We start from the raw sequence: 22,271 nt of genomic DNA on the forward strand, positions 1-22,271 counted from the left end.
CTACTCGAGGGCGAGCAGGAACTAAGCTTGGGGATGCTTGATACGTCTCCAACGTACCTATAATTTCTGATGTTCCATGCTTGTTTTATGACAATACCTACATGTTTTGCTCACACTTTGTAATGTTTTTATGCGTTTTCCGGAACTAACCTATTAACAAGATGCCGAAGTGCCGGTTCTCGTTTTCTGCTGTTTTTGGTTCCGGAAAGGCTGTTCGGGCAATATTCTCGGAATTCGACGAAACAAAGACCCGATATCTTATTTTTCCCGGAAGACCCCGAACACCGAAGGAGAGTCGGAGGCGGGTCGGAGGGCCACCGCACCATAAGGCGGCGCGGGCCTAGGCCCGGCCGCGCCGACCTATGGTGAGGAGGCCCCGTGCGCCCTCTCGCGCCGCCTCTTCGCCTATAAGACCCCTTTGACCTAAAAACGCGATACCAATTGACGAAACTCCGGAAAGACTCCAGGGCGCCGCCGCCATCGCGAAACTCCAATTCGGGGACAGAAGTCTCTGTTCCGGCACGCCGCCGGGACGGGGAAGTGCCCCCCAGAAGCCATCTCCATCGACGCCACCGCCTCCATCATGCTCCGTGAGTAGTTCCCCCATGGACTACGGGTTCTAGCTGTAGCTAGTTGGTACTCTCTCCCCCATGTACTTCAATACAATGATCTCATGAGTTGCTTACATGATTGAGATTCATCTGATGTAATCGGTGTTGTGTTTGTTGGGATCCGATGGATTGTTACTATAAAGTTTATGAAGTTATTGTTGCTGCAATCTTGTTGTGTTTAATGCTTGTCACTAGGGCCCGAGTGGCATGATCTTAGATTTAAGCTCTATACTTATTGCTTAGATTGTATCTACAAGTTGTTTGCACATGTCTATGTCCGGAACCCGAGGCCCCGCATTGACGAAGAATCGGGATAACCGAAGGGGAAGGCTTAGGTATGAGGATCACATGTTTTCACGGAGTGTTAATGCTTTGCTCCGGTGCTCTATTAAAAGGAGTACCTTAATTTCCAAGTAGATTCCCTAGAGGCCCGTGCCACCGGTCTGGTAGGACAAAAGATGTTGTACAAGTTTCTCATTGCGAGCACGTATGACTATATATGGAAAACATGCCTACATGATTAATAATCTTGATGTTCTGTCTTAATGCTATTTCAATCCTATCAATTGCCCAACTGTAATTTGTTCACCCAACACTTGTTATTGGAGAGTTACCACTAGTGTAGATAGTCGGGAACCCCGGTCCATCTCTCATCATCATATACTCGTTCTATATGTCATTGGAAGTAGTATCAACTATTTTCTGGTGCCATTGCCTCTGTGTTACTATTACCGCTGCTGTGTTACTGTTACTATTGCTCTCATATTACTGCTACTTTCACATCACCCCTGTTACTAGTGCTTTTCCAGGTGCAGCTGAATTGACAACTCAGTTGTTAAGGCTTATAAGTATTGTTTACCCCCCTTGTGTCGAATCAATAAATTTGGGTTTTACTTCCCTCGAAGACTGTTGCGAACCCCTATACTTGTGGGTTATCACTCGGCTGGAGGAGCAGGAGGCGGCAAACGACAAGGCGGTGGCAAGGAAGGAGGCCAGGGCCCGCCTCACGCTACATCCGCCGCGTGGCCCGCCTCACGCTACATCCGCCGCGTGCACCGCCTCACGCTGCTAGCGGGCCTGCTGCTCGAGTGCCTCCCGCTGCTGCCGACGATGTGCACGCCAGTTCTCCATCCCTCGCCGCCGCCGCTCTTCCCGGGCGGCGACGTCGATGCCGAACTGCGAGTCCGGGAGTGGAAGTGGAGGAGATGGCGGTGGAGGGAACTGGCCAGCGCCTGGGTGGTTCGCCATTGACACTGGTGGTGGAGGAGACGGCGGTGGAGCGACGAGGGTCGTGTTTGTTGCCGGCGGGCCGTGGTGGCTACCAGTGAGCCGGGAGACCTTTTATAGACGCCGGCGTCGGGAAGAAAGCGCGGGAAGAGGCGAGAAGAAGCGGGAAGATCGCGCGGGAACGGGCGGTGGCGTGCGAACGCCGGCGACGCTTGGAGGCTGCGCATCACCGACGAGACGTCTCGCCTGCCCCTCCGTCGCCATTAAGGTAAAGATGCCGTCGTGTGTCACTGCGCGCGAATAACTTCCGCCGCGAGGTAGGCGATGGTTAGGTTAAAATTTAGTGTGCCGCTGACGCGTCGGCCCCGCCACTCCCCGCCTCGCTTTTCGTTGTGTCCGGCGTGCCCGGAGCGTCCCTTGTGGGACTGGGACGGGCTCGGGGCGCCGGACACCGTATCGCAACGCGCCGGACAAAATTGGGCTTTAAAGGACGCTGCTGAACAGTTTTTTTGGTCCGGCGCGTCCCAAATTGCTTTGGGAGATGCTTTGGGAACGGGACTGGAGATGCTCTAAGGCGTGTGGTGTATTTCCGTGCCGGTTCGTGGGGTAGGAATCGTTGCTGCGCAAAGTGGATGGGGCCAGTTCGTTGGCCACGTGGACGATGAGCCGATGACGTGTGCGATGCGTGACCAGTGAATCTCCTCCCGCACACTTTTGCCGCCGCACACGCACTTGCTGCCCACCGTCGTCACTCCCCCACCCGCGCCGCGCTCTTCCACCGGACTTCCGGCGGCCGATGCGATGCCGGCACTGTTGCGGCCCGCCGTGCTGCCCGTCTGCGCCGTGACTAGCGGCGGCGGCAGCGGGGGCAACGACAAGTGGGCGCCGCGGCAGCAGCGGTCGTGGTGGGGGAGGAGCAAGCAGAGCCTGCCGCACCAGCCGGGCGGGAGCGGGGGCGGGCCCCTGGACCAGGTGCTCGGCGTGCTCCGCCGCGACGGCGAGTTCCTTCAGGCCGCCGCCGCCGGCGGCCAGCTCCGCGACGCCCTCTGGCTCCGCTTCCTCGAGAAGAAGAAGAAGCAGCATCAGAGGGGGAAGCAGCCGAAACCTAAGCCCGTGAACGAGGAGGAGGCGCCGGCACCGGCGCCTCGAGCCGCGGCGTTCCCAGCCTATCCGCCAGGTTCCTCACCGGCGCGCGGAAACACCACCTCTCAAGTTGCTCAAATTGCCCTCTTGCTGGCCACATTTCTGATTTCTCCCCATTTTTTCGTAGGGCTGTCTTGCGTGGAGCTGGCGATGGCCGATCTACAGGCCCTCAAGGTGTACGCAGATTCGTCGAGGAAGGAGTTCGTGCTGCGATTCCTCGGAAGCAAGCAGCAGCAGCAGCAGCAGCCTCAATCTCAACAACAATCTGCTAAACCCAAACCAGTTTTCCAGAAACAACTTAAACCCAAAAAACCCAAACCCGATGAACAGCAGAAACAGCAGCAGGCGCTTCAGGCGCCGGCCTTCCCTCCCCATTCCTACCCACCAGGTTCCTCACTATACACGCAAGATTGGATTTTTATCGCAAAAAAAGCAAGATTGGATTTCAGTAGCTTCACTGGTCAAAATGCTAACCTTCTTACTCCATGAACTTTGGTAGGGATGTCTTGCATGGAGCTGATGATGGCCGATCTTGAAGCCCTCAAGCTGTACGTCAACTACTTCTTGGCCATTCTCACCACTCCTCTGCCCCAGCATTACGACCCTGATCTCCTCGCTCAGTACTTCGTTTCGCGGCCTCACATCCTTGTATTTCGCATGGTTGAAGTAAGCTACAATTGCCCACCATGTTTGCTTTTACCTAGGTTTACCTGCTTCAGTTCATCTATATGATGGCTTGATGCGATATGCATATCTACTCTGTAGATACTGTTTGCATTCCTTGTGGGTGCGGTAAAGGTGCAAATGTTCAAAAGAGCCAACCTCACCGCAGATGCTACCCACAGCAGTAGTGTCAGCAACAATGGTTTCAATCCTTCCCAACAATACATGGTTGGACAGCTTCTCAAGGATACATTTATTGGCCTTGGGCCTACTTTTGTGAAAGGTCTGGTATTCATGTTTGCTAGCTTTTAAGCATTGGTAGTGCTCATCTGCCACATATTGCTGCTAATACACCTATTATATCTTATGTATGCAGTCGGACAATCCCTCTCAACAAGACCTGACATTATAGGCTCGGAGATTTCTGAGGTTAGGTATAATTCTCCAGGATACCACTAAATTTTGCATTATATTGCTTCATCTTCTTAACAAGCATTTGCTTCGCAGTTAAGTAGTGGCCATATTCTTTCACTGGAAATTAACTGGCCATAGCACCTCGATTTTAGGTACTTTCTGAGTTGCACGAAAGAGTTCCTTCTTTCCCAAGGGAGGATGCAATGGAGATCATTGAGGGGGAATTTCAGCGCCCTGTTTCGCAAGTTTTCAGTTACATTTCGGATGAACCTGTTGCTGCAGCTTCCTTTGGACAAGTAATCGCTATTCAAGATTTCGCCCACTGCTTCTAATATGTTAACTTTTTTTTTTTTTGGAATTTCTGATCTATTCTTATTCATTTTATTGTACCGTCTCCATCAGGTTTACCAGGGACGAACGATTGATGGTGCTCTCGTGGCCATAAAGGTCCAGCGGCCGAACCTTCTTCCTTCTGTATTGAGGGACATCTACATTCTACGGCTTGGGGTCTGTAAATTTTCAGTTGCTAAAACACAAACTTATCTATAAGTTCTTTCATTCTTTGGCATTCGAGTGATTTTTGTTGGCTTCATCACTATATGACCTGGAACATCGCTGTAGTTGCTGGTGCTTTTATTCTGCCTTTTTTAACTTGCTATGACTAATTTGTTGTTTGCTTTAGCAATTCAATGGTAGTCTTCACTTTTCAACTGCCAACAAGCTTTACCTTTTTATCCCTCCAGATATTGTGTTGTGAATTGATAATGTAACTACAACCGGACACAGGAAGCACCACATAAATAGTTTCTTCCTATATTGTGTTTAGCTTCCCTGTTCTTTCAATGTCCCTTTAATGCTTTTTAACTACAATTGCAGTTTTTTCTGCTATTGTAGTATCATTTGTTTTATGCCTAATTTATTCAGTTGTTTACTTTCTACTATTTGTCGCAGCTTTCTCTTGTGAGGAAAGTTGCAAAGCGAAGAAGTAACATTTCCCTATATGCTGATGAGTTGGGTAGAGGTTTTGTTGACGAGCTGGACTACAATATTGAAGCTGCTAATGCTACTAAATTCCTGGTGCTTCTTTGTTCTTGTCTCCCTCCGATGCTTTGCTAACAGATGCCTTTTCTAGGTTTTTTTTTTTAACCTGCAAAAGAAAAGCTCATGATTTCCATTCTTGCAGGAAACTCACTCTAGATATTCATTTATGGTGGTTCCAAAGATTTTCAAACAACTTACTAGGAAGAGGGTTTTGACTATGGAGTGGGTGGCTGGTGAAAATCCTAGGGATTTGCTTTCTTTGTCTAAAGGAATTTCTGATAACACTACTGAATTGTCAGAGAAGCAGAAGTTGGAAGCGAAAGGCCGCCTTCTTGACCTGGTATTTAGTTATTTGTTCATAAGGAATTCATTAGTTATTCATGTCATTTGACACAAGATGTGCGCATAAATAAGTTTATTACCAACCTAGCTGTAATTCTGGGTAGCAAATATATGGAATCAAGATTATGTTCATTGGTAACTTGGTAAGTGCTTCTTTGTCATTTAGAAGTTGCAGTTTAGGTACTTCTGTACCATTTTGTGCTTGTCTGAAAATGATGCAACTTAAAAAAAATATATATCTTGAAGGATATTGTATGGTATAGAGGGTTTGCCAACAATTTGCACGTTTCAATGTTCAATTTGAGCTTACTGGCAAATGAGTTTTAACATTTGGTTATTTTCTTTGGTAATAAGGTCAATAAAGGTGTTGATGCATCACTAGTGCAGCTCCTTGACACAGGCTTGTTGCATGCTGATCCTCATCCTGGGAATTTGCGTTATACACCTGATGGTCGTGTTGGGTAAGTGGCAGTTTATTCCCGATCCATGCTCTACAAGTAAATGACCTTCTGCAATAATCGGTAGAACAATATATCCATATGGTAGCTAATAGTTTAATTCGTTCAGTGGAATTATAGTTCAATTGTTTTTCTGGTGCACTATTTGTTGAGGAGTGGTAACATCTTCCTAAACATGTCAGGTTTCTTGATTTTGGTTTGCTTTGCGAGATGGAGAGGACACATAAGCATGCTATGCTTTCGAGCATTGTGCACATAGTAAATGGAGATTGGGCTTCTCTTGTTTACGATTTGACTGAAATGGATGTTGTTCCACCAAGAACTAATCTACGCCGAGTGACAATGGTAATGTGTTGAGCAGAATATTTTTTTTGTGTGCTTGTGGGTAATAAATCTTGTTCTTCATGCTCAGTGGCATCATGGCTTTTAGATTATTGAAAACTGTCACTTATATGATATGATGGCTGTCTTAAATGGTTGAATAAAAGTGAACTAAATTTGGAATGGAAATAGAACAGGTTAATTAGAGCTTGCTTATATCTTGGAATGTATGGGCAACGAGCTAAACAATTTCTTTGGTAGTTCATGCTCCTTATTTTTGAGGAAACTCGATGCTAGTTCTGAGTGGTGGATCCCGACTTATTTACAAGTGTAGTCAATAAAATTTAAGCTTCATAATTATTTCGGAGTTTGGACCAGTGGGAAAATTTATATTTATACGATATTCTCTCTAAAGAGGTAATTGACTTCGTTGACCACACAATATCTACTTGCCTCTGCCATTACCGCTTGGATAAACAGCCAGGGTTATTAACTGTTAACAAATGTAGATCTTGTGATTTACTTATGTTTTAGAAATGGAGGATAACTCCTGGCCTCTGCATCGATAGATGCATACAGCCAAATTTTATTGATTATTCAACAAAGCGTGGCAAAAAATCATACATTGATCAACCTGAAGCCACCTTCCTGGTGACAAGCACCACCCAAACCTACCAAAGACCCTAAGACAAAGACTGAACAAAGAAGAAGCACATAACTCCTAGACAAAGCTGTCACACATGTGCTGATGAATGCGAGTCTAACCGAAGTGAAACTCAGGATTTTCATCCCTAACTCCAAGTCAAGCCATCACCTTCAGCAAAGATGAGATTTCCACCGGAGAGAGTACATACTCGTCTTTGAATCAGCCATTGCCATCAACGTTGCTGTCCTGCTCCCGATTGACTGTCGCCACACCTTCAAGCTCGACGATGTGGGTGGTCATGTCTTTCGGGCCTTGTGATTTACTGTGCCACTAGATTATTTAATTATATTGTAAGTAGTTCTTGTTTACAGTAGTGTCTTTGATTTTTCAGGACTTAGAGGATGCACTGGGTGAGGTAACCTTTGAAGATGGAATTCCAGACATCAAGTTTAGTAGGGTGCGTAGACTTTTCTCTCTGTAGGTTCAATTCCATATAGTGCTGATCAGTCTCCATCCATCTATCTTCTGTTTTAAATGAATACATTGCCTGATGTCATTCCTTTCATTTCTCTGCTGTGCTTCTTGAACTGCTACAAACATTTCTAGGTGCTTGGAAGAATTTGGTCTATAGCACTTAAATATCACTTCCGTATGCCACCATACTACACACTTGTCCTGCGGTCACTTGCCTCTTTGGAAGGTCAGCTTGTTCATCTTATGTCAAGATACTGAACTGGTTTGATGAATACATATTTATCAGTTGCTTACTCCAGATTCTTCTGTTTTGACTGTGATTTGGTTTCACCAGAGGCTTATGTATATCCTTCTTTTTTAATTGATAGGACTGGCCATGGCGGGAGATGGAACTTTTAAAACATTTCAGGCAGCATACCCGTATGTTGTTAAAAAGCTTTTGTCTGATAATTCACTCGAGACAAGGAAGGTCTTGTATCAGGTGGGCTCCATTTATCTCACTTAATTTCCAGAATAGGCATGCATGATTAAGTTTATATAACTGATTGCTTCACCTTTCTGATGGCTTCCTTTAGTTACTGAAAGTTAGTCTTTGAAGCACATGCCATCTCCTTTATCTGAGCAATATAGAGAACCTGCAATAAAATGACTAGCTCTTTTTGAAAAATAAAATAAAATGACTAGCTGTCAACAAATAGCATCACTCGGCAATATACTTACATGTTTGCTTTAGTATTTTTTTTGCTATTCTAACAATGTTTATAGAAAAATCTTATCTCAACTAGTATTGACTTTTGAGCAACATGACCCACATTTAAACAACATCATTTACTATTGCAGAGGCCTGTTGTCTCTAGCCTTGGGCTCCCCAGTCCTTCTTTAATCTGTTAGCAGTATGTATTGCTAATCTAGTTGCTCTAGCATGGAAGCAGCTCATAACATCAAGATCCCATGGCACACACTTCTGCATAACAAAAAGCACCTACCATGTTACTGACATCAATCATGTGCAACGCAGGTGATTTTCAACAGGAGGAAGGAGTTCCAGTGGCAGAAGATAGCAGTGTTTCTAAAGCTAGCATCGACGAGGTAAATTCATAGTTCTTGTCTTGCCAGCAGAAAATTATCTTCTTCGTTACTCCTGGTCTTGTGGATATACCTCTAGTTCTGCATTTTTTCAACACTTCGGAATTATATAAATAGCCATTTTTTTACTGAATACGTCATATGTGATATTCCTTCTGACATTATTCTCATCTATGAAGGGGCAACTTCAGGCAAAATACTGCGGTTTTGCCTGAGAGGAAGGGCATGGATGTCTCGAACCTTGCAGAGATCAGTGATGTGTCTTCCCTCGACGGCGCTACACCAGAAAAGGCGTTGCATACTGCACACCTTTGTCTGAAGCTTTTGTTATCAAGAGATAGCATCGTGATAAGGAGACTAATAATGACAGCGGTAAGTACCATTGTTTTTCCGGACACCTCTTAACCTGAATCATCTGGCTTTCCAGAGCACACGAAAATAAACTACCTGTTAAGCTCACTCCGTGTTTGGTTATGCAGAACACGAAGTCCCTTGCCCGGGACCTGATCTCCAAAGACGCGGCGATCTTCCGGGTCCTCCTCAGTCGGGTTCTTGCCGATGTCGTATGCCAGTGGATGGTGAAGGTCACTGGGCTGAAACGAGCCAAGAGGTCGACCTCAACCGCGGTGTCGTCGTTGCAGGAGGCCATGGGAGACCGAAGGCTCAAGGTTATATTCTCAAAGTTTCTCAGGGAGCTAAGGCAGGAGCCTGCCCTGATGGTCAGGGTGGGCTGGAGCGCGCTTGTTGTCTCGGCCATATCCACCGCCATTGGCGCGCACCGGTTCGTCGTCCTCTTGTCGGAAGAATACTTGCCGATGCTGTGGACGTCTGCGCCTCTCCCGCCACGGCTAGTTCGGATTTAGAGTTTGTAAGAGATCGAGGATGTGAGCAGCCATCAGGCTGGGTAATATACTTGTGTCACGGTGCACGCCTGTGTATTAAGTGAAGAAGTGTATATAGATGTTCAACCATCTTTGTGTAGCCAGTTTCTCTATGACTGTTTAGGTGAAACAGTAGGTGAGTGACCTTTTTGTATGATTCATTTCCCCAACATTTTTATGTAGAAAAGGGGAGGAAACACCCTGGCATCAGTATTGGCCCTACATATAACTACTTTTCTCATTTATCTCTCAGATCTCCTGTATATCTCATTTCATAGTGGGTATATCTGCTGGTTATAAAAAATATCTGGATCAGTGTTTTCAAAAGATTATCTAAAGATTATCTGGATCCAAACTACAAAAATATGCAAAACCTGCGGGGAATCAAGTATGTGGTCAGTTGGGTTCCTTTTGGTGGACCATCTCAAATGGTTAAACTCTTACACTTGGCGCTCACATTTATCTGGATTTATTCTAGATTAATAGGTGATATTTCTTGAGTGTTATCATGTGATTTGAGCATTAGCAGAGGTGGCTGCTACCCTTGATCTGTTGGCCCAGTTTTTCAGAGGTACTCATAGGTTGCGGTTCAGTTTTCCGAAGGTACTCGCAGAGTTTCCACGCTTAATACAGTGTTTCTAAGAAAGAAACACGTCAAAGCTGACTGAAAAGCTACTCTCTCTGATCATTTGAATATAAAAACCACAACACTTATTGTGAATCGGAGTGAGTAGATTCTATATCACTCAGTGAAAGCCTGTAGACGAATGAAATCGTAATACGACGCGCCTGGCTCGAAACGCGAGACTGGGTGGGTATTTCGGGCCCGCGCGCGCGAGGAACAAGGAAGTTGTCTGCCCTGAAGAGAGGCGAGCGAGAGTACTCGGGAAGCCGAAGGAGGAAGAGGACGATGACGGGGGGCCGAGGAGGGGGAGGGCGGAGGCAGGAGCGGCAGGCGCTGATGGCGGCGTTCGCGGTGGCGCTGCTCATGGGCACCGCCGTCTACTTCCGCATCTGGGCGCGCCAGTCCGACGACCCCTCCTTCACCGCCGACGACCGCGAGGAGCTCCGGTGCGCGCCCCCCTTCCTCCCTCCCTCCCTTTCCTGATCCCTCCTCGGTAGCCTCCGGACAACCTGCGCGACGGGTGGATCACGGGTAGGATAGCCCTCGGATTCGGGGCACCCTCCAGCTCCTGTAGAGCCGTTTCCGACGAGCAAATCTCAGTGGCCCTGCTAGTCCTGCCATTCCATCTGCGTCTCGGAGGAATTCATGGATCCGTCCAGACTTGCGTGGCAGTCCTGTCAAAGGAACTGCATCCTCATCCTCCGCAGTAGCGACGGGATCACATCTTCTACCATTCCACATGCACAACTGGAGAGCCTAGATTTTTTTCTTCAAAATGGGGAATTACCCTTGCCACCACCATCGCCGACTCCCTGGCACAAATGGAGAGCCTAGATGTGCACTTGTTTCTACTTTTCTAACCACCCGCAGCCAGTCTAGATGCTCTGACAACTAACTAATTGACCAGGGATTCAAGGGAGTTTGATAGAATATAAACCTTATTTCCTTGTTTGTTCGTTTGCGCCTGAACTCTGAAGTGCATGCTTGTTAACAAGATTTTGAATGCGGTATGCTAATTAAGCTATGGTCCGGTTCATGTAGAGCGGTTCATGTAGAGCATCGCTGTTTTTCCCCATAGCGCTTGTTTGCTTATGGTAAAATTTATGCCAGGTCTATCCAGCTTCATTCATGTCTGCCCGTGCCCATATTATTTTGTTTCAGCAAAGGCACGCTAAGCAGCCTAGTGATATTTCTTTGCTGGCCCAATCTTTACAGGAGACAGTTCGAGCATGCTAACCTAGAGGCGATGGATGAATCTGCCGAATGGAGGATGAAATACGACACAGAGTTTGGGAGGAACAGGCAGCTGGAAGATGAGCTCTTAAAGGTCGGTTCCGTTTTCAGCGTGCTCTTCTTATGCTCCATCGATTTGCGCCCGCGCGCGTGCTCATGGGGGTGTATCTTTGTTTGCAGGCTAAGACCACACTAGCTGCTTCGGCCATGAGATTGGAATCGTTGCAAAAGGTAGGTTCGGTGCCTTTTTCTCATTCTAGCACAGCCTTAGTCGTGTCTGTCCTATATCATCTGAGTTCATGCTTCCTCTTCATTTATTTTCACTCTCTCCTATGTACTGCATGCCTTGCTTATGATCATTTTCACCGCTGCAGGATAATGAGATGTTGAAGAGGCAGATTGAATCCGTGAAACTGCAGTGCAATTGCACTGTTCCGGCGAAGATTGCTCAGGAATGAGGACACTTCTTTTTGGCAGAATAGCATCAATTTTCCTTTCTGTTTGACATATAAATTGGGAGAGGAGATGTAGAGTGAGGAATTATGTAATAGTAGAAATGGTGGCTAGTAAAAAAACTTAGTTTGCAAATTGCAAATGTCAATGAGCTACACATTTGCACGATCTTTGAAGCGGTCACTCATGATGAGTTGCAATGTGTATACTACTGGTTTTTGGCTAATTTAATAGTAAGTACTGCAGTTTTTGTTCTGCTGGATTTGTAAAGTTTGCTTGACAGCTGTACATATGCACTGTAGTAACGGTCGTATCCAATTCCTTTGGTGTATGTTCTAAAAAATGAAAATCCTTGTGGTTTAATCTTTCGTTTCTTTCCTTTTCTAACCAACTTTATTTTCTTGTTAAACCTGTCAATCCTCAATCCACCATAATACAGAGGATGCATATTATGATCATGCGTGTTTTTCTTTTCTTCTGGGGGAATGAAACCTTCTGTGAAATTATGTTCAAGTTTACTGCTGGGGCCGGGTAACCCCAGTCTAACCAATTCAGATACCATGATTAATCATAGTGAACAAAACAACGAATCATCGTTCTCATCACTTGGTGCTAATCTTGCTCAGTAGGATGTAATCCAAAAAGCATCATCATCAAGAACACTGTCCTCAAACAAAGCCATATTTCCAGTCCAAATCTCATGACTTGCAAGTTCCGATCTTTATTGTAACCAATGATTTTCAAGATATATCTCCACTTTCATCAGCATCAAGAACCAACTTACAACATAGGAGCCATGTCTATGCATAGTTACATAGTACTCACAGCGGCCCACTAGTGCACACATGAATACATGATACACCATTACCAATCATGGACAGGAACCAGTAGTATCTTGCCTATGTGGGTGCTTGATTCCATCAACTTGTGAGCTTCAACTGCTTCAGATAGAGGCAAGGTCTTGTAAATCACCGGCTTCACCTTGCCTGACACAACGGCTGGCCATACATTTTTCTCCACCTCACTGACGATCCGAGCTTTATTAGCAAGGCTTCTGCTCCGCAGTCCAGCAACTGCACATTGCAATTGAATCAAGTGCTAACATTAGCAATGCCATTCAGGACTTCTGATCACATAAAGCAGACACAAAACATAGACATAAGATTGTAATAAATTAGAGGCAACCTTGTATGGTCAATCTTCGGGCAAGCATAGGCTGCAGGTTCACTTCAGTTACAGTGCCTCCCATGAAACCGATAATGAAAAGTCTACCGTCAACTGCTAAGCTGTTCAGGTTGCGCTGGAGATACGCTCCGCCCATGTTGTCCAGAATGACATCAACACCTGGTAGAGGTATCCATATTACAGTTGGAATGTATATAAACTCGACGGGTATAACTTGGTAAAGCAAACAAGTTTTTCTGCATTGGAGTATCACACATTACAAAAGAGGGCAGGATAATACCCTTTCCGTCGGTTTCTTCTTTGATGCGTTCTACAAAATCTTCTGTTTTGTAGTTTATGCACACATCCGCACCCAAACCTTTGCAAGCAGCTAGCTTTTCTCCGCTTCCTAGAATAGCACAACAGAGTTACTTGTGCAATTTCAGAAACACCTTACGATATACATTGTTTCTATTCGGACTAACAAACCTGCAGTAATGAAAACCTTAATTCCAAGGTACTTAGCGATCTGTATAGCAAATGTACCGATTCCGCTTGATCCACCGTGGATCTGCATACATTAGAGCTCCTCATCATGAACACATAGACATGAAAATTCATTTCAAACCAAATGCTGAATAAACCAGCTGCGCACCTCGCTTCTGCATATAACTATATATAAGTAACTAGTAAGTTATTTCATACTCCATTTGAGCAAGCATCATTTGCTCAGATTGCCTTAATAGTAAGTTTTTAGTTAGCCAAAGGATGACTCGATGCTCACTTGCTTAGTTCGTAGAAATCATTTCAGGCAATTCCATTTGCGCAAAGAGGCCACTGACTGAATTGTTGTGCAGGTCGCAAATTGCAATCATCCCATGGAGAAGGGATGAACAAGAGAGATTTCTTACAAGGAATGATTCGCCAGGGGAGAGGTGGCTTGTCATGAATACAGTCGACCAGACGGTGCATGCCACTTCGGCCAAGCCGGCGGCGTCGGTCAGCGACACCCCCTCCGGCACCGGGAGCAGCAGCCCGGCCGGCACCACCACCTTCTCCGCATACCCGCCGCCGTTAAGCAGCGCGCACACCTGCAAGTCAACATCAAAACTTAAGCATCAGAGGAGCAGCAGCGGCGGCAATCACCACCGTCCAGGGAAGGAAGGAAGTGGTGAAGTGACCAAAAAATAACCTGGTCGCCGACGGCCCAGCGCGGGGGCACGTTGGCCCCGAGCGCGAGGATGGTGCCGGAGCACTCGACCCCCGGGTAGGGGGAGGCGCCGGGCGGCAGCGTGTACCCGCCCTGCCGCTGGACCGTGTCGGTGCGGTTGACGCCCGCGGCGGCCACCTCAAGGAGCACCTCGCCTTCCCCCGGCGCCGGGAGGTCGTCCACCTCGCGCTCCTCCAGCACCTCCGCGCCCCCGGGCCTCGCGATCGCCACCGCCCTCATCGTGGTCGCTCTCCCTCGGTCGCTCTCGCTGCCCGTTGGCGTCCGCTCGCTCAGCTTGATGGAGGTCGACTATTTGTCACTTGACGGCGGCTAGGTGCGTGGTGACTGCTGCCCGGCGGCCGGTAGGCAGATTAACAAAGGGATTTGGTAGTTGCTACGTACTTACATTTTGTCAGTTGCAAATATAGATGCAACTATGAAAAATTATCTGAAACGTTAGATTTGTTTCGTGATTTTCTCACTTACAAATAGAGATTTGATGATCTCATCGACAAAGACGTTAGACAAATAGTCTCACCCATTAACTAGATTATGCTGAATTACTTTTGGTTTTGGGGCGTCTTTAATTCGTGAATTTTTTGTTGTTAAAATCATTTATACATCGATAACAAGTGCATGCCTACTGATTACTCCACCGTACAGTCTTAACTAATCCGACGCAGCTGCCATTCGATCCGGAGCGGACAACCTTCTTCGTCTAGCGATGTCGGCAGCTGGGACGATTACCGATGATAGAGGTGCTTGGCACGAGCGATGTTCGTTTGATTGAAGATTATTCCGCTTTTAATGGGACATCAAAGTGTTAAACCTGAGATTTAAACTCTTGTGCTCTAAAAAATAAAATAAAGACAATTTCTACAACATTAAGGAAACAACAGAACAGACATGTGCACTGATTGCAGCACAAACACATTTTTTCCATTGCGATAAATAGTAAAAAAAAAAAGGAACTAGTCGAATACCCTCTGAAATCAGAGGTGCAAAGATTTATCTGATGGTAACATTAAGATAATCCAGCTGCATTTATTTCATGACAATATTAAGATAGTGACTGTACAGTTTTATGGGAAATATGCGTCCCAGGTTCCCAACAGCTACAGATATTGCCCCAATGCTAAATGTCAAGAAGCTGCCATCAAATTAAAAAATGATGCCATATGCTTCTTGAAATATGTGGATTAAGTTTATTCAACAAAGGTGCACACACCCTGGATAGAGCCAGGCATGAAAACGGAACTTTTGCTGCAAGTTTACACGTATTCACTTAGCTATTTTCCTATCTAAAACCAATTCCTCTATACTCATATGTTTTTTTTTTTTTGAGAATTCGGCAAAAAAAAAAACATATGAGTATAGAGGAATTGGTTTACATTATACTCATATGTGTGACTTACATTTACACGAGCCAACACAGTGGAGGATTTAGCGGCCAGTCAGTCAGTTACCCAATGCTGCATCACGATAGACCTCTCTTCTGCAATCTAATGAGGAAAGTGATGGACCTGATGGCGTTCTGCAGACGGTTAACGGGGAGTCCCTTCAGTGTTGGGTGAGACAGATCCTTTCTGGGCTGCCGTTCCTCGCAGGTTTCTTTGCTGTTCGACTCACCTGAGCTACAACGTTCTTCGTCGTCCTTGTCATTCCCAGCAATCCGGATTTTCTCCAGCTGCATTTCTTCGGTGTCAGGGAACTGGCAATACGCGGTATGGAGTTGGTGGTGAATGTGTTCCATTTTTCCTGACTGTTCATCTTCCCTGTCCATGTCGACAAGATCCTGCACGGTTGGAACACAACTGTCAATAAAGCAGGCCTAGCTTCATATATCACTGTAGGCTACAGTGGAAGTAATACGAACCTGTGCTGGAAAAGTTTTGAATAGCGGGAGGAGCCGTTTTCTGCAGTACTGATTGAATAAAAGGGTAAGGATGATAAGGGGTATGGTAAAGCCTGCAGCTACCGGTGACACTTTGAGGCCAAATACGCCGAGGCAGATGATCTGGGTGAGCACAAGAGAGAATATCACCGTGTTGTGAGCGATTGGCCAGTACAAACCACCTGTGTCATACCTCGTGCGGTATACATTCAGCAGCTGAAAACATATAAGATCATTAGCATGTGGGACCAGTAGGGTTCAAGCCTAGCAAATAAGTATGAGATCTTATTTTATCAGTTATTAGTTGACAAGAAATGTACCGCATTTTTTCCTATTTTATTTGTGCATAACAATGTAAGCTACTACACAATATTCACCTGGAGATTGCAACATAATTGTTCTGAAAAGGCAAACATTTTTTGTTGCTTGGTAGAATATAGCACCATCTCTTGTTTCTCACCTGATTGCGGTATACCACATAACCAAGGAAGAAGTACACTAGCAGGAAAGGTAAGATCAAAGGTGCCAGTACAGAGCATGTGAAGCCCAATAGCCCAAACAGCAGAACTTTTGGTACTTCTGTGTGATAGGGAAATGAGGGCACGAATTCTGTATCTTCTTTAATTCTAAGAATATATTTACTTATGAAGTTCCATATCAGAGCAAAGAGTTGCATAAGTTCGGATGATAAACTGGCCCACCCTGAAGTCAGAACATAGGTGATGAGGAAGGTAGCCTGAAATAAGAACAGATTTACAGCCTAGTGTTACGAGCAATTTTCGGAAAGCACAAATATATCCTTTGTGAATTTAAAACTACTGATATTTCCAAAAGCAAAATGGAATTTCTGCAGTATGAAGACAGGATAGGATTTAGACTTGGTTTACCTGCCCAGGTATAACCCTAGCTAGCTGTAAAGGGATTTCCTTCGGGCTTGAAAAAAAATTCAGTTGTTTTAAGACCGTGCCAGATACTAGATTAACAAAGAAGAGATTCCAAATCATAAAGTACAGAACTTTGCAGCAAGCACTCCTCTTCCTTTCACTGTGAGACGTAGGCCCCTCCAATGTAGAAAATAGCATCATTATTGGCGCAACGCTGTACAGAAATATTTGCAGGATGACACTCGGAAGGTATCCAGTTACTAGCTGGATCATGTATGGCCTGAAGATGAAAGAGGAGTCAATAGAAGCCAGCTATAAATGGACAAAGGAATTATGTCTACGCTGAATGGTGGCTCAAGAATCTCAAAACACAAGATACACCAAACTAGAATGTGTTAATAAGTCCAAATATCAATGATTTTGCATGTTGTTTCAAATTTAAATTCTGTTGGGAGTGTGAGTTAGTGTAGTAGTACTTGGTAGAATCTAGAGTATTCTAAGGAATGTTGGTACTTACTTCGTTAATAACCCATTAAGAAAAGGAAGCTTCTGCTGCAACTGCTCTAGCTCAGATAGACCTTGTATAAATGCCACCGGTATCAGAAATAACAACATAAAAACAATAGAACCTAGAAGAGTAGCTATTTGTCGAATCCAAAGCTGATTATAAGGAAGCCAAATCTTTGACCAATACACATCATTTGGTTCTGGAGCTAGATCAGTAACCCACTTCGTAGGGTTCGATGTCTGAAGTACATCTGATGCAACAAGTGCTCCGTAACGAGTTTTGAAAAATACAAAAGCTACTGCACATTCCTGTATATAACTCCACAATTAAAATTTCTGCTTTACACCGACTTATCGATGAATTTAATAAAATAACTAATGTCTGCAAAATGCAAAGCAAACCTCATTATCTGTGTTGTTATCTGTGTTCGAGATAGAATCGTTCAGGTCATCTTCCCCTCTGTTCTCTACTACTTCGTCATTGGGCAACACGATATGATCTACCATGGTGACTGTGAAATCTTCCAACTTTCTACATGCTTTCTTTGCACTAGTCTGCAACACATGAAACAGTTTTACTCCAAAGCAGAAAGCAAAATACTAAGATGCAGATAAAGGGTACAAATCCAAATGAAGTGATTTCAGATCAATTGACTATTCCATGAAAAACAAAAATTATATCATATTATAAAGAATATTACGATATCAAAATACCTTTGCAGATTAAGAGTATAAATCTTCCAACTTAAATAATTTGAGATCAATTAACTAGTTCATGCAAAAGACAAGAAACATCATATCGAAAGGATATAGTACCATAAGAGGTGAGATTCCATGCATATACCAATCTCAAAGCAATCACAAAGCCACGAATGGTGCATTCATGCACGCTAGATAACATGCACGGTACAAGAGCCTTTCTGGTCTCTCATATGCCAAGAAGAACAAAAATATGCCTAGGGCTAACAATATTAAATCAAAACAATACCTTTTTTTTTTCGAAAAGGGGAGTATAACCCTGGCCTATGCCTCAATCGAGGTACACAACCATCTTATTACGAAGTTCATCATTCTATCTTAGCAATTGCATTCCCCCTCACCTTTGCCCTTCAGACAAATAGAAATGTTGTATTATAATAGCTTACCATTATCTTCTGAACTTTTCCAGCTTTGTATACAACTTGATGGAATAGGTAACTTGATGCATGATACTTGGTAAAGAAATCATCAACATCACTACTGCACGATTCTTTTGTTGTCTTTGGTATTCCACGAACAAGCACAGTGAATTGTCCTAGACTGGGTGTTTCACGTTTAAGGTGAATGAGCCTTAACTTAGCAATGTGCTTGTACTCCTATAATATCGGGTAGAGAAACAACATTATATTAGATTTGCTCCTCAACATGAGGATATGGAATATTCATACTTTATAAGAGCAAAACTTACAAGATATAGGAGAAGGCAAGCTACTCCAGATATTATGTAGAGGACTATACAATGGACCCAAAGCCTGCAATGCAGCCAGCACATAAAATAAATTAAGGAGTATGTATATTGCGCTAGCATGCATGCTTTTTCCTCATGTTTTGAGGAGTGGAGACATACACGGAACTAATCAAGTCTAGTTAGAGGCAAAAGAAGATAAGACTATAGATACCCAATAATCAACGCAACAAACCACAAACAAACATCCAATTTCAGCCATTGGCACTACCGCTGTATGAAAATCTTAAAACAAATTGCTTGGCTCACCATCTTGATCGCACTTGCACATTCCCAATGGTGAAGATATCCAATTGTTCTGAATGAATCTGAAGATGATGTATATTTTGTCCAAAATAATTCAGTGGAAGAATTATAGAAATACACAGAAGGGCAGCTAGGGAAAAGATGCGTATGCTGCAGAAGAAACAAATGTATCAGTGTGTAAATTTGGAGTCTAAGGTTAAACCGGTAGAATAAAGAGTCTAACAAAAAAATAAACTTGATCTACTACTATGCATAGCAGCATTAGGATAAGTTCCATTTTAAAGGTAGCTGCTAGTTTCGCAAAAAAAGGGTAGCTGCTAGACCTACAAGGTCTCGTGTCCTACTTGATTTAGGTCAATGCTAACAATCTCATCAATCAGATACGGATGTCTTCTAACCAGCACAATAAAAGGGGTTTACCTGAATACAAGCATTCGATTGAAAACGACAGCATCCAACCCAGCAGCTGCCAAGAGCTCTTCCTCTGTACACTGCAGGGCTTTCACGATCCAGCCAGCAGACGGAACAAACCTCTCCAAGATAAAAGCCTCTCGGAGCAGACTATGCTCCTCAGCAATCCTCCGGCCGAAGTATACCCTGATATTAGCCGGCTGCTTTCTGAGGATAGAATAGAGCGACAGAAAGAGCACGCAAAGTCCAATATTGATGCCTGCAGAGGTCAGAAGCGCGCTGATCTTCATGGCTTCCTACCGAGCCAGTGACGCACAACACAGGGTACGTCATCTAAATACACACAGAATCATGATCCTTGATACCCTCTTAAAACCTGCAGGTATAGGGAGTGGAAATTAAATACTGCACATTTAGCCTAGCTACAGACTGAATTCTAGATTGTGCGATGGCCTCAATGCGATCATTTCAGCTGGGAGAAGTAGCCCTGATTCGATCGAGGTACTGTATAGTGGATAAATGTAATCATTTTAGCAGGGAGAAGTAATAAATAAACCTATAGGAAACAAAGCAAATCGAAGCAGGGAGAACGCAGGCTAAATTTCACCGGAGAATCAAGCTTTAATCGGGCGACGAACCTCCTTTCACGACGAAGGGAAAGAGACGGCGAAATCCATTACCTCCCTGCGCCGGCCAAATCATGCAACCACCGGCACGCCCGATGCGAGCAGCCTAATCGGAACCTTGAGACGCGCGGCGGCAATGGGCGAGGGAGACTCGAGCACGATGGACCAAAGTCGCCGGAGGGCGAAATTATGGATGGAGTCGAGGTTTTTGGTCTCTCTTTCCTCGGAGTCTCTTTGTTCGTGGATGGAGGAGGACGTGCTTCAGGCTTTGTCTGGGACGGCAGCAGGTCGCCACGTGGGCCGGACCGTAACTGGATCCGTGTTTGCCGGCGAGTATTTTAAGCGTACAGGCTCGCCGTGTTGTCCGAATGGTGAGTATAATACGGAGTAGAACTAATCACTAGGTCATCTTTGCTTTGCTTTGCTTTATTATTAAGATGGTGCAAATTCGATCCAAGCCTTACTGATTCCAGGAGACCACGCCAGCACCGGAAGGATTGATTCATCTCGACATGACGTTTCACCAAGGACGGGCCGGGTACGTGATGTCGGCCTCTGTTTTTAGCACTAGCAAATGCAGAGCGCAGCTGGACGCCGGACGCGCCCGCCAATACAATATTCAAAAATTTCGGTGAAAATCAGTATATATGTGATCGGTCATGATGCTTACTTAGATGATGTTCTTCTCTGTGATCTCCATCCTAAGAGGGATCTTACTTTTCAACCTTACATGATTCCATTAGTTAAGAAAAATAGAGGCATAGTGTATGTATTTAATTTCTTAATTATGTCTCTAAATGCTAGTGCTGGATCTAATACTCTCATAGAACCTCGTTTACCATACTGTTTCACAGCACAATCAAACTCGCATGATCTTGTTTAGTTTTAGTCTTAGTTTATTTTACTCTTGCTTAGTTTTTTTTAACTTTCAATTACTTTAAAGTCTATCAAGTATTTCACCTCTAGTAACTTACAAACTAGGCTATTTTCATACAATGATTTGGGTGCTAACATGGTACGCTTGACAACGCAGTTGAGGAGTTGTGTAGTTTCCATCCTGCAAATATTCCATGGAACAAACTTTATAATAAATATTTATTGTACAAGTACTGCAATAACCCTATTGTTGGTGCAGGAACCAAATCATCATCAGGCACAGCCAATTAAGACAAGACCTTAGATTTTCACTCTGCAAGTTGAGACTCGTGAATTTCTTGTGTGTCACCGCCCCTACTTGTCGATGCCACTACTCCAACTTACGGATCACCAAGCCAAAACCTCATTGCCACTAGGACTCTAACCACCATTACTATTCCCCATATCCTGGCTTTCATGCCTTTCTTCTGTCACTCAATTCACCATGGGATCAAAGACATGTCCCACAGTGGCAACAAACTGCGAAGCTTCGCATAGCTCCCTTTGAAACCAAACAGTCAGAAAAAACATGATTGCACGCGACCGAATCCCGTTCGATCCGGCAATCTCCAGGCATGTCGTCCATTGGAGTTCGCCGGTAGAGCCTTCTGAAACTCGACTCTCCGGCAAGATCAATGAAGACATGCATGAAGTAGATCTTTGTCATGGTGTGAGAGGGATCCTAGGACCAAACCTTCTTTATTCGAACGACATCCCCCACACTATCGGCCGTCACCGGTAGCCAGGCCCATAGCACCACCACTTCCACGGGATCGCACCAAAATGCATTGTCGAGGAATAACATCAGCGCCGCTGCCTCGACCAGAGGACTCCGCCCTACCCGTCGCGCTTGACGGGAAGTGCTCGCACCGTCCTAGCCGCGCTTGACCGCCATCATCGTGGACGAGGCGGGCAGCAGTAGGCGACGAGGATCTACAGCAGGGAGGTGCTTTTGGTGGCGGCTAGGTTTGGCCCAGGGGCGGAGCCAGGAATTGGGTATGGGGGGGGCGAGGCCACGTTTGAAAACTTAATTTTTTTCCATTGCCTATTAGTAATAGACTTAGTAGAGCAAGTTTAATTATTTTTCTCCATTTCTACACAGGGAAGGCTAAATGAATGTAAATTTCCACTCAACATTACAATATAGTACAGCCGTAGAGAGTAATTGGCGGGAGTACAAATTGTCCCATATTTTAAATTGAAGGAAAATTATTTTCATGAACACTTTAATGAAATCAACAACAAAGAAATATAGGAAATGTAGGGCTAGCTGTTCATTTGTTTTTCTAAGA

At 44.8% G+C, this 22,271-nt stretch overlaps 5 protein-coding genes across 7 annotated transcripts; 3 read left to right on the forward strand and 2 right to left on the reverse strand.

Moving 5' to 3' along the window:
• Positions 1-2,555: 2,555 nt before the first annotated feature.
• LOC124690959 lies at positions 2,556-3,713 on the forward strand (the record flags this gene model as incomplete). Its single annotated transcript, XM_047224268.1, has 3 exons — positions 2,556-3,015; positions 3,109-3,369; positions 3,481-3,713. Coding segments are annotated over 3 exons (954 nt in total), but the record flags the coding sequence as incomplete, so codon positions are not given.
• Positions 3,714-3,732: 19 nt separating this feature from the next.
• On the forward strand, positions 3,733-9,506 carry LOC124693465 (uncharacterized protein slr1919-like). Of its 3 annotated transcripts, none has more exons than XM_047226939.1 (14): positions 3,733-3,927; positions 4,021-4,073; positions 4,211-4,354; positions 4,461-4,565; positions 5,010-5,135; positions 5,242-5,439; positions 5,796-5,902; positions 6,082-6,244; positions 7,258-7,323; positions 7,473-7,566; positions 7,709-7,821; positions 8,359-8,429; positions 8,606-8,798; positions 8,906-9,506. In XM_047226939.1, the coding sequence occupies exons 1-14, from the start codon at positions 3,786-3,788 to the stop codon at positions 9,287-9,289; spliced, it is 1,959 nt and encodes a 652-aa protein (XP_047082895.1). In that variant the 5' UTR covers positions 3,733-3,785; the 3' UTR covers positions 9,290-9,506. The 3 variants fall into 3 exon arrangements, with proteins under 3 accessions (XP_047082895.1, XP_047082896.1, XP_047082897.1); XM_047226940.1 differs by having other exon boundaries at positions 8,618-8,798; XM_047226941.1 differs by having other exon boundaries at positions 3,871-3,927; positions 4,021-4,078.
• Positions 9,507-10,217: 711 nt separating this feature from the next.
• On the forward strand, positions 10,218-11,888 carry LOC124688819. Its single transcript, XM_047222447.1, has 4 exons — positions 10,218-10,378; positions 11,148-11,259; positions 11,346-11,396; positions 11,540-11,888. The coding sequence occupies exons 1-4, from the start codon at positions 10,218-10,220 to the stop codon at positions 11,621-11,623; spliced, it is 408 nt and encodes a 135-aa protein (XP_047078403.1). The 3' UTR covers positions 11,624-11,888.
• A 431-nt stretch (positions 11,889-12,319) lies between these two features.
• On the reverse strand, positions 12,320-14,243 carry LOC124688820 (quinone oxidoreductase PIG3-like). The gene is made up of 6 exons (XM_047222448.1): positions 13,975-14,243; positions 13,694-13,873; positions 13,272-13,353; positions 13,084-13,191; positions 12,804-12,962; positions 12,320-12,691 (listed from the first exon to the last, which is right to left on the reverse strand). Exons 1-6 carry the CDS (start codon positions 14,230-14,232, stop codon positions 12,483-12,485), a joined length of 996 nt encoding a protein of 331 aa, XP_047078404.1. The 5' UTR covers positions 14,233-14,243; the 3' UTR covers positions 12,320-12,482.
• A 1,179-nt stretch (positions 14,244-15,422) lies between these two features.
• On the reverse strand, positions 15,423-19,876 carry LOC124688822 (CSC1-like protein RXW8). Its single transcript, XM_047222449.1, has 10 exons — positions 19,448-19,876; positions 19,031-19,177; positions 18,725-18,788; positions 18,423-18,632; positions 17,680-17,832; positions 17,288-17,586; positions 16,774-17,050; positions 16,347-16,622; positions 15,869-16,102; positions 15,423-15,787 (listed from the first exon to the last, which is right to left on the reverse strand). Exons 1-10 carry the CDS (start codon positions 19,726-19,728, stop codon positions 15,470-15,472), a joined length of 2,259 nt encoding a protein of 752 aa, XP_047078405.1. The 5' UTR covers positions 19,729-19,876; the 3' UTR covers positions 15,423-15,469.
• Between the last annotated feature and the right edge of the window lie 2,395 nt (positions 19,877-22,271).

The sequence above is a fragment of the Lolium rigidum genome, chromosome 2 (genome assembly GCF_022539505.1).
Source record: "Lolium rigidum isolate FL_2022 chromosome 2, APGP_CSIRO_Lrig_0.1, whole genome shotgun sequence".
Classification (NCBI taxonomy): Eukaryota; Viridiplantae; Streptophyta; class Magnoliopsida; order Poales; family Poaceae; genus Lolium; species Lolium rigidum.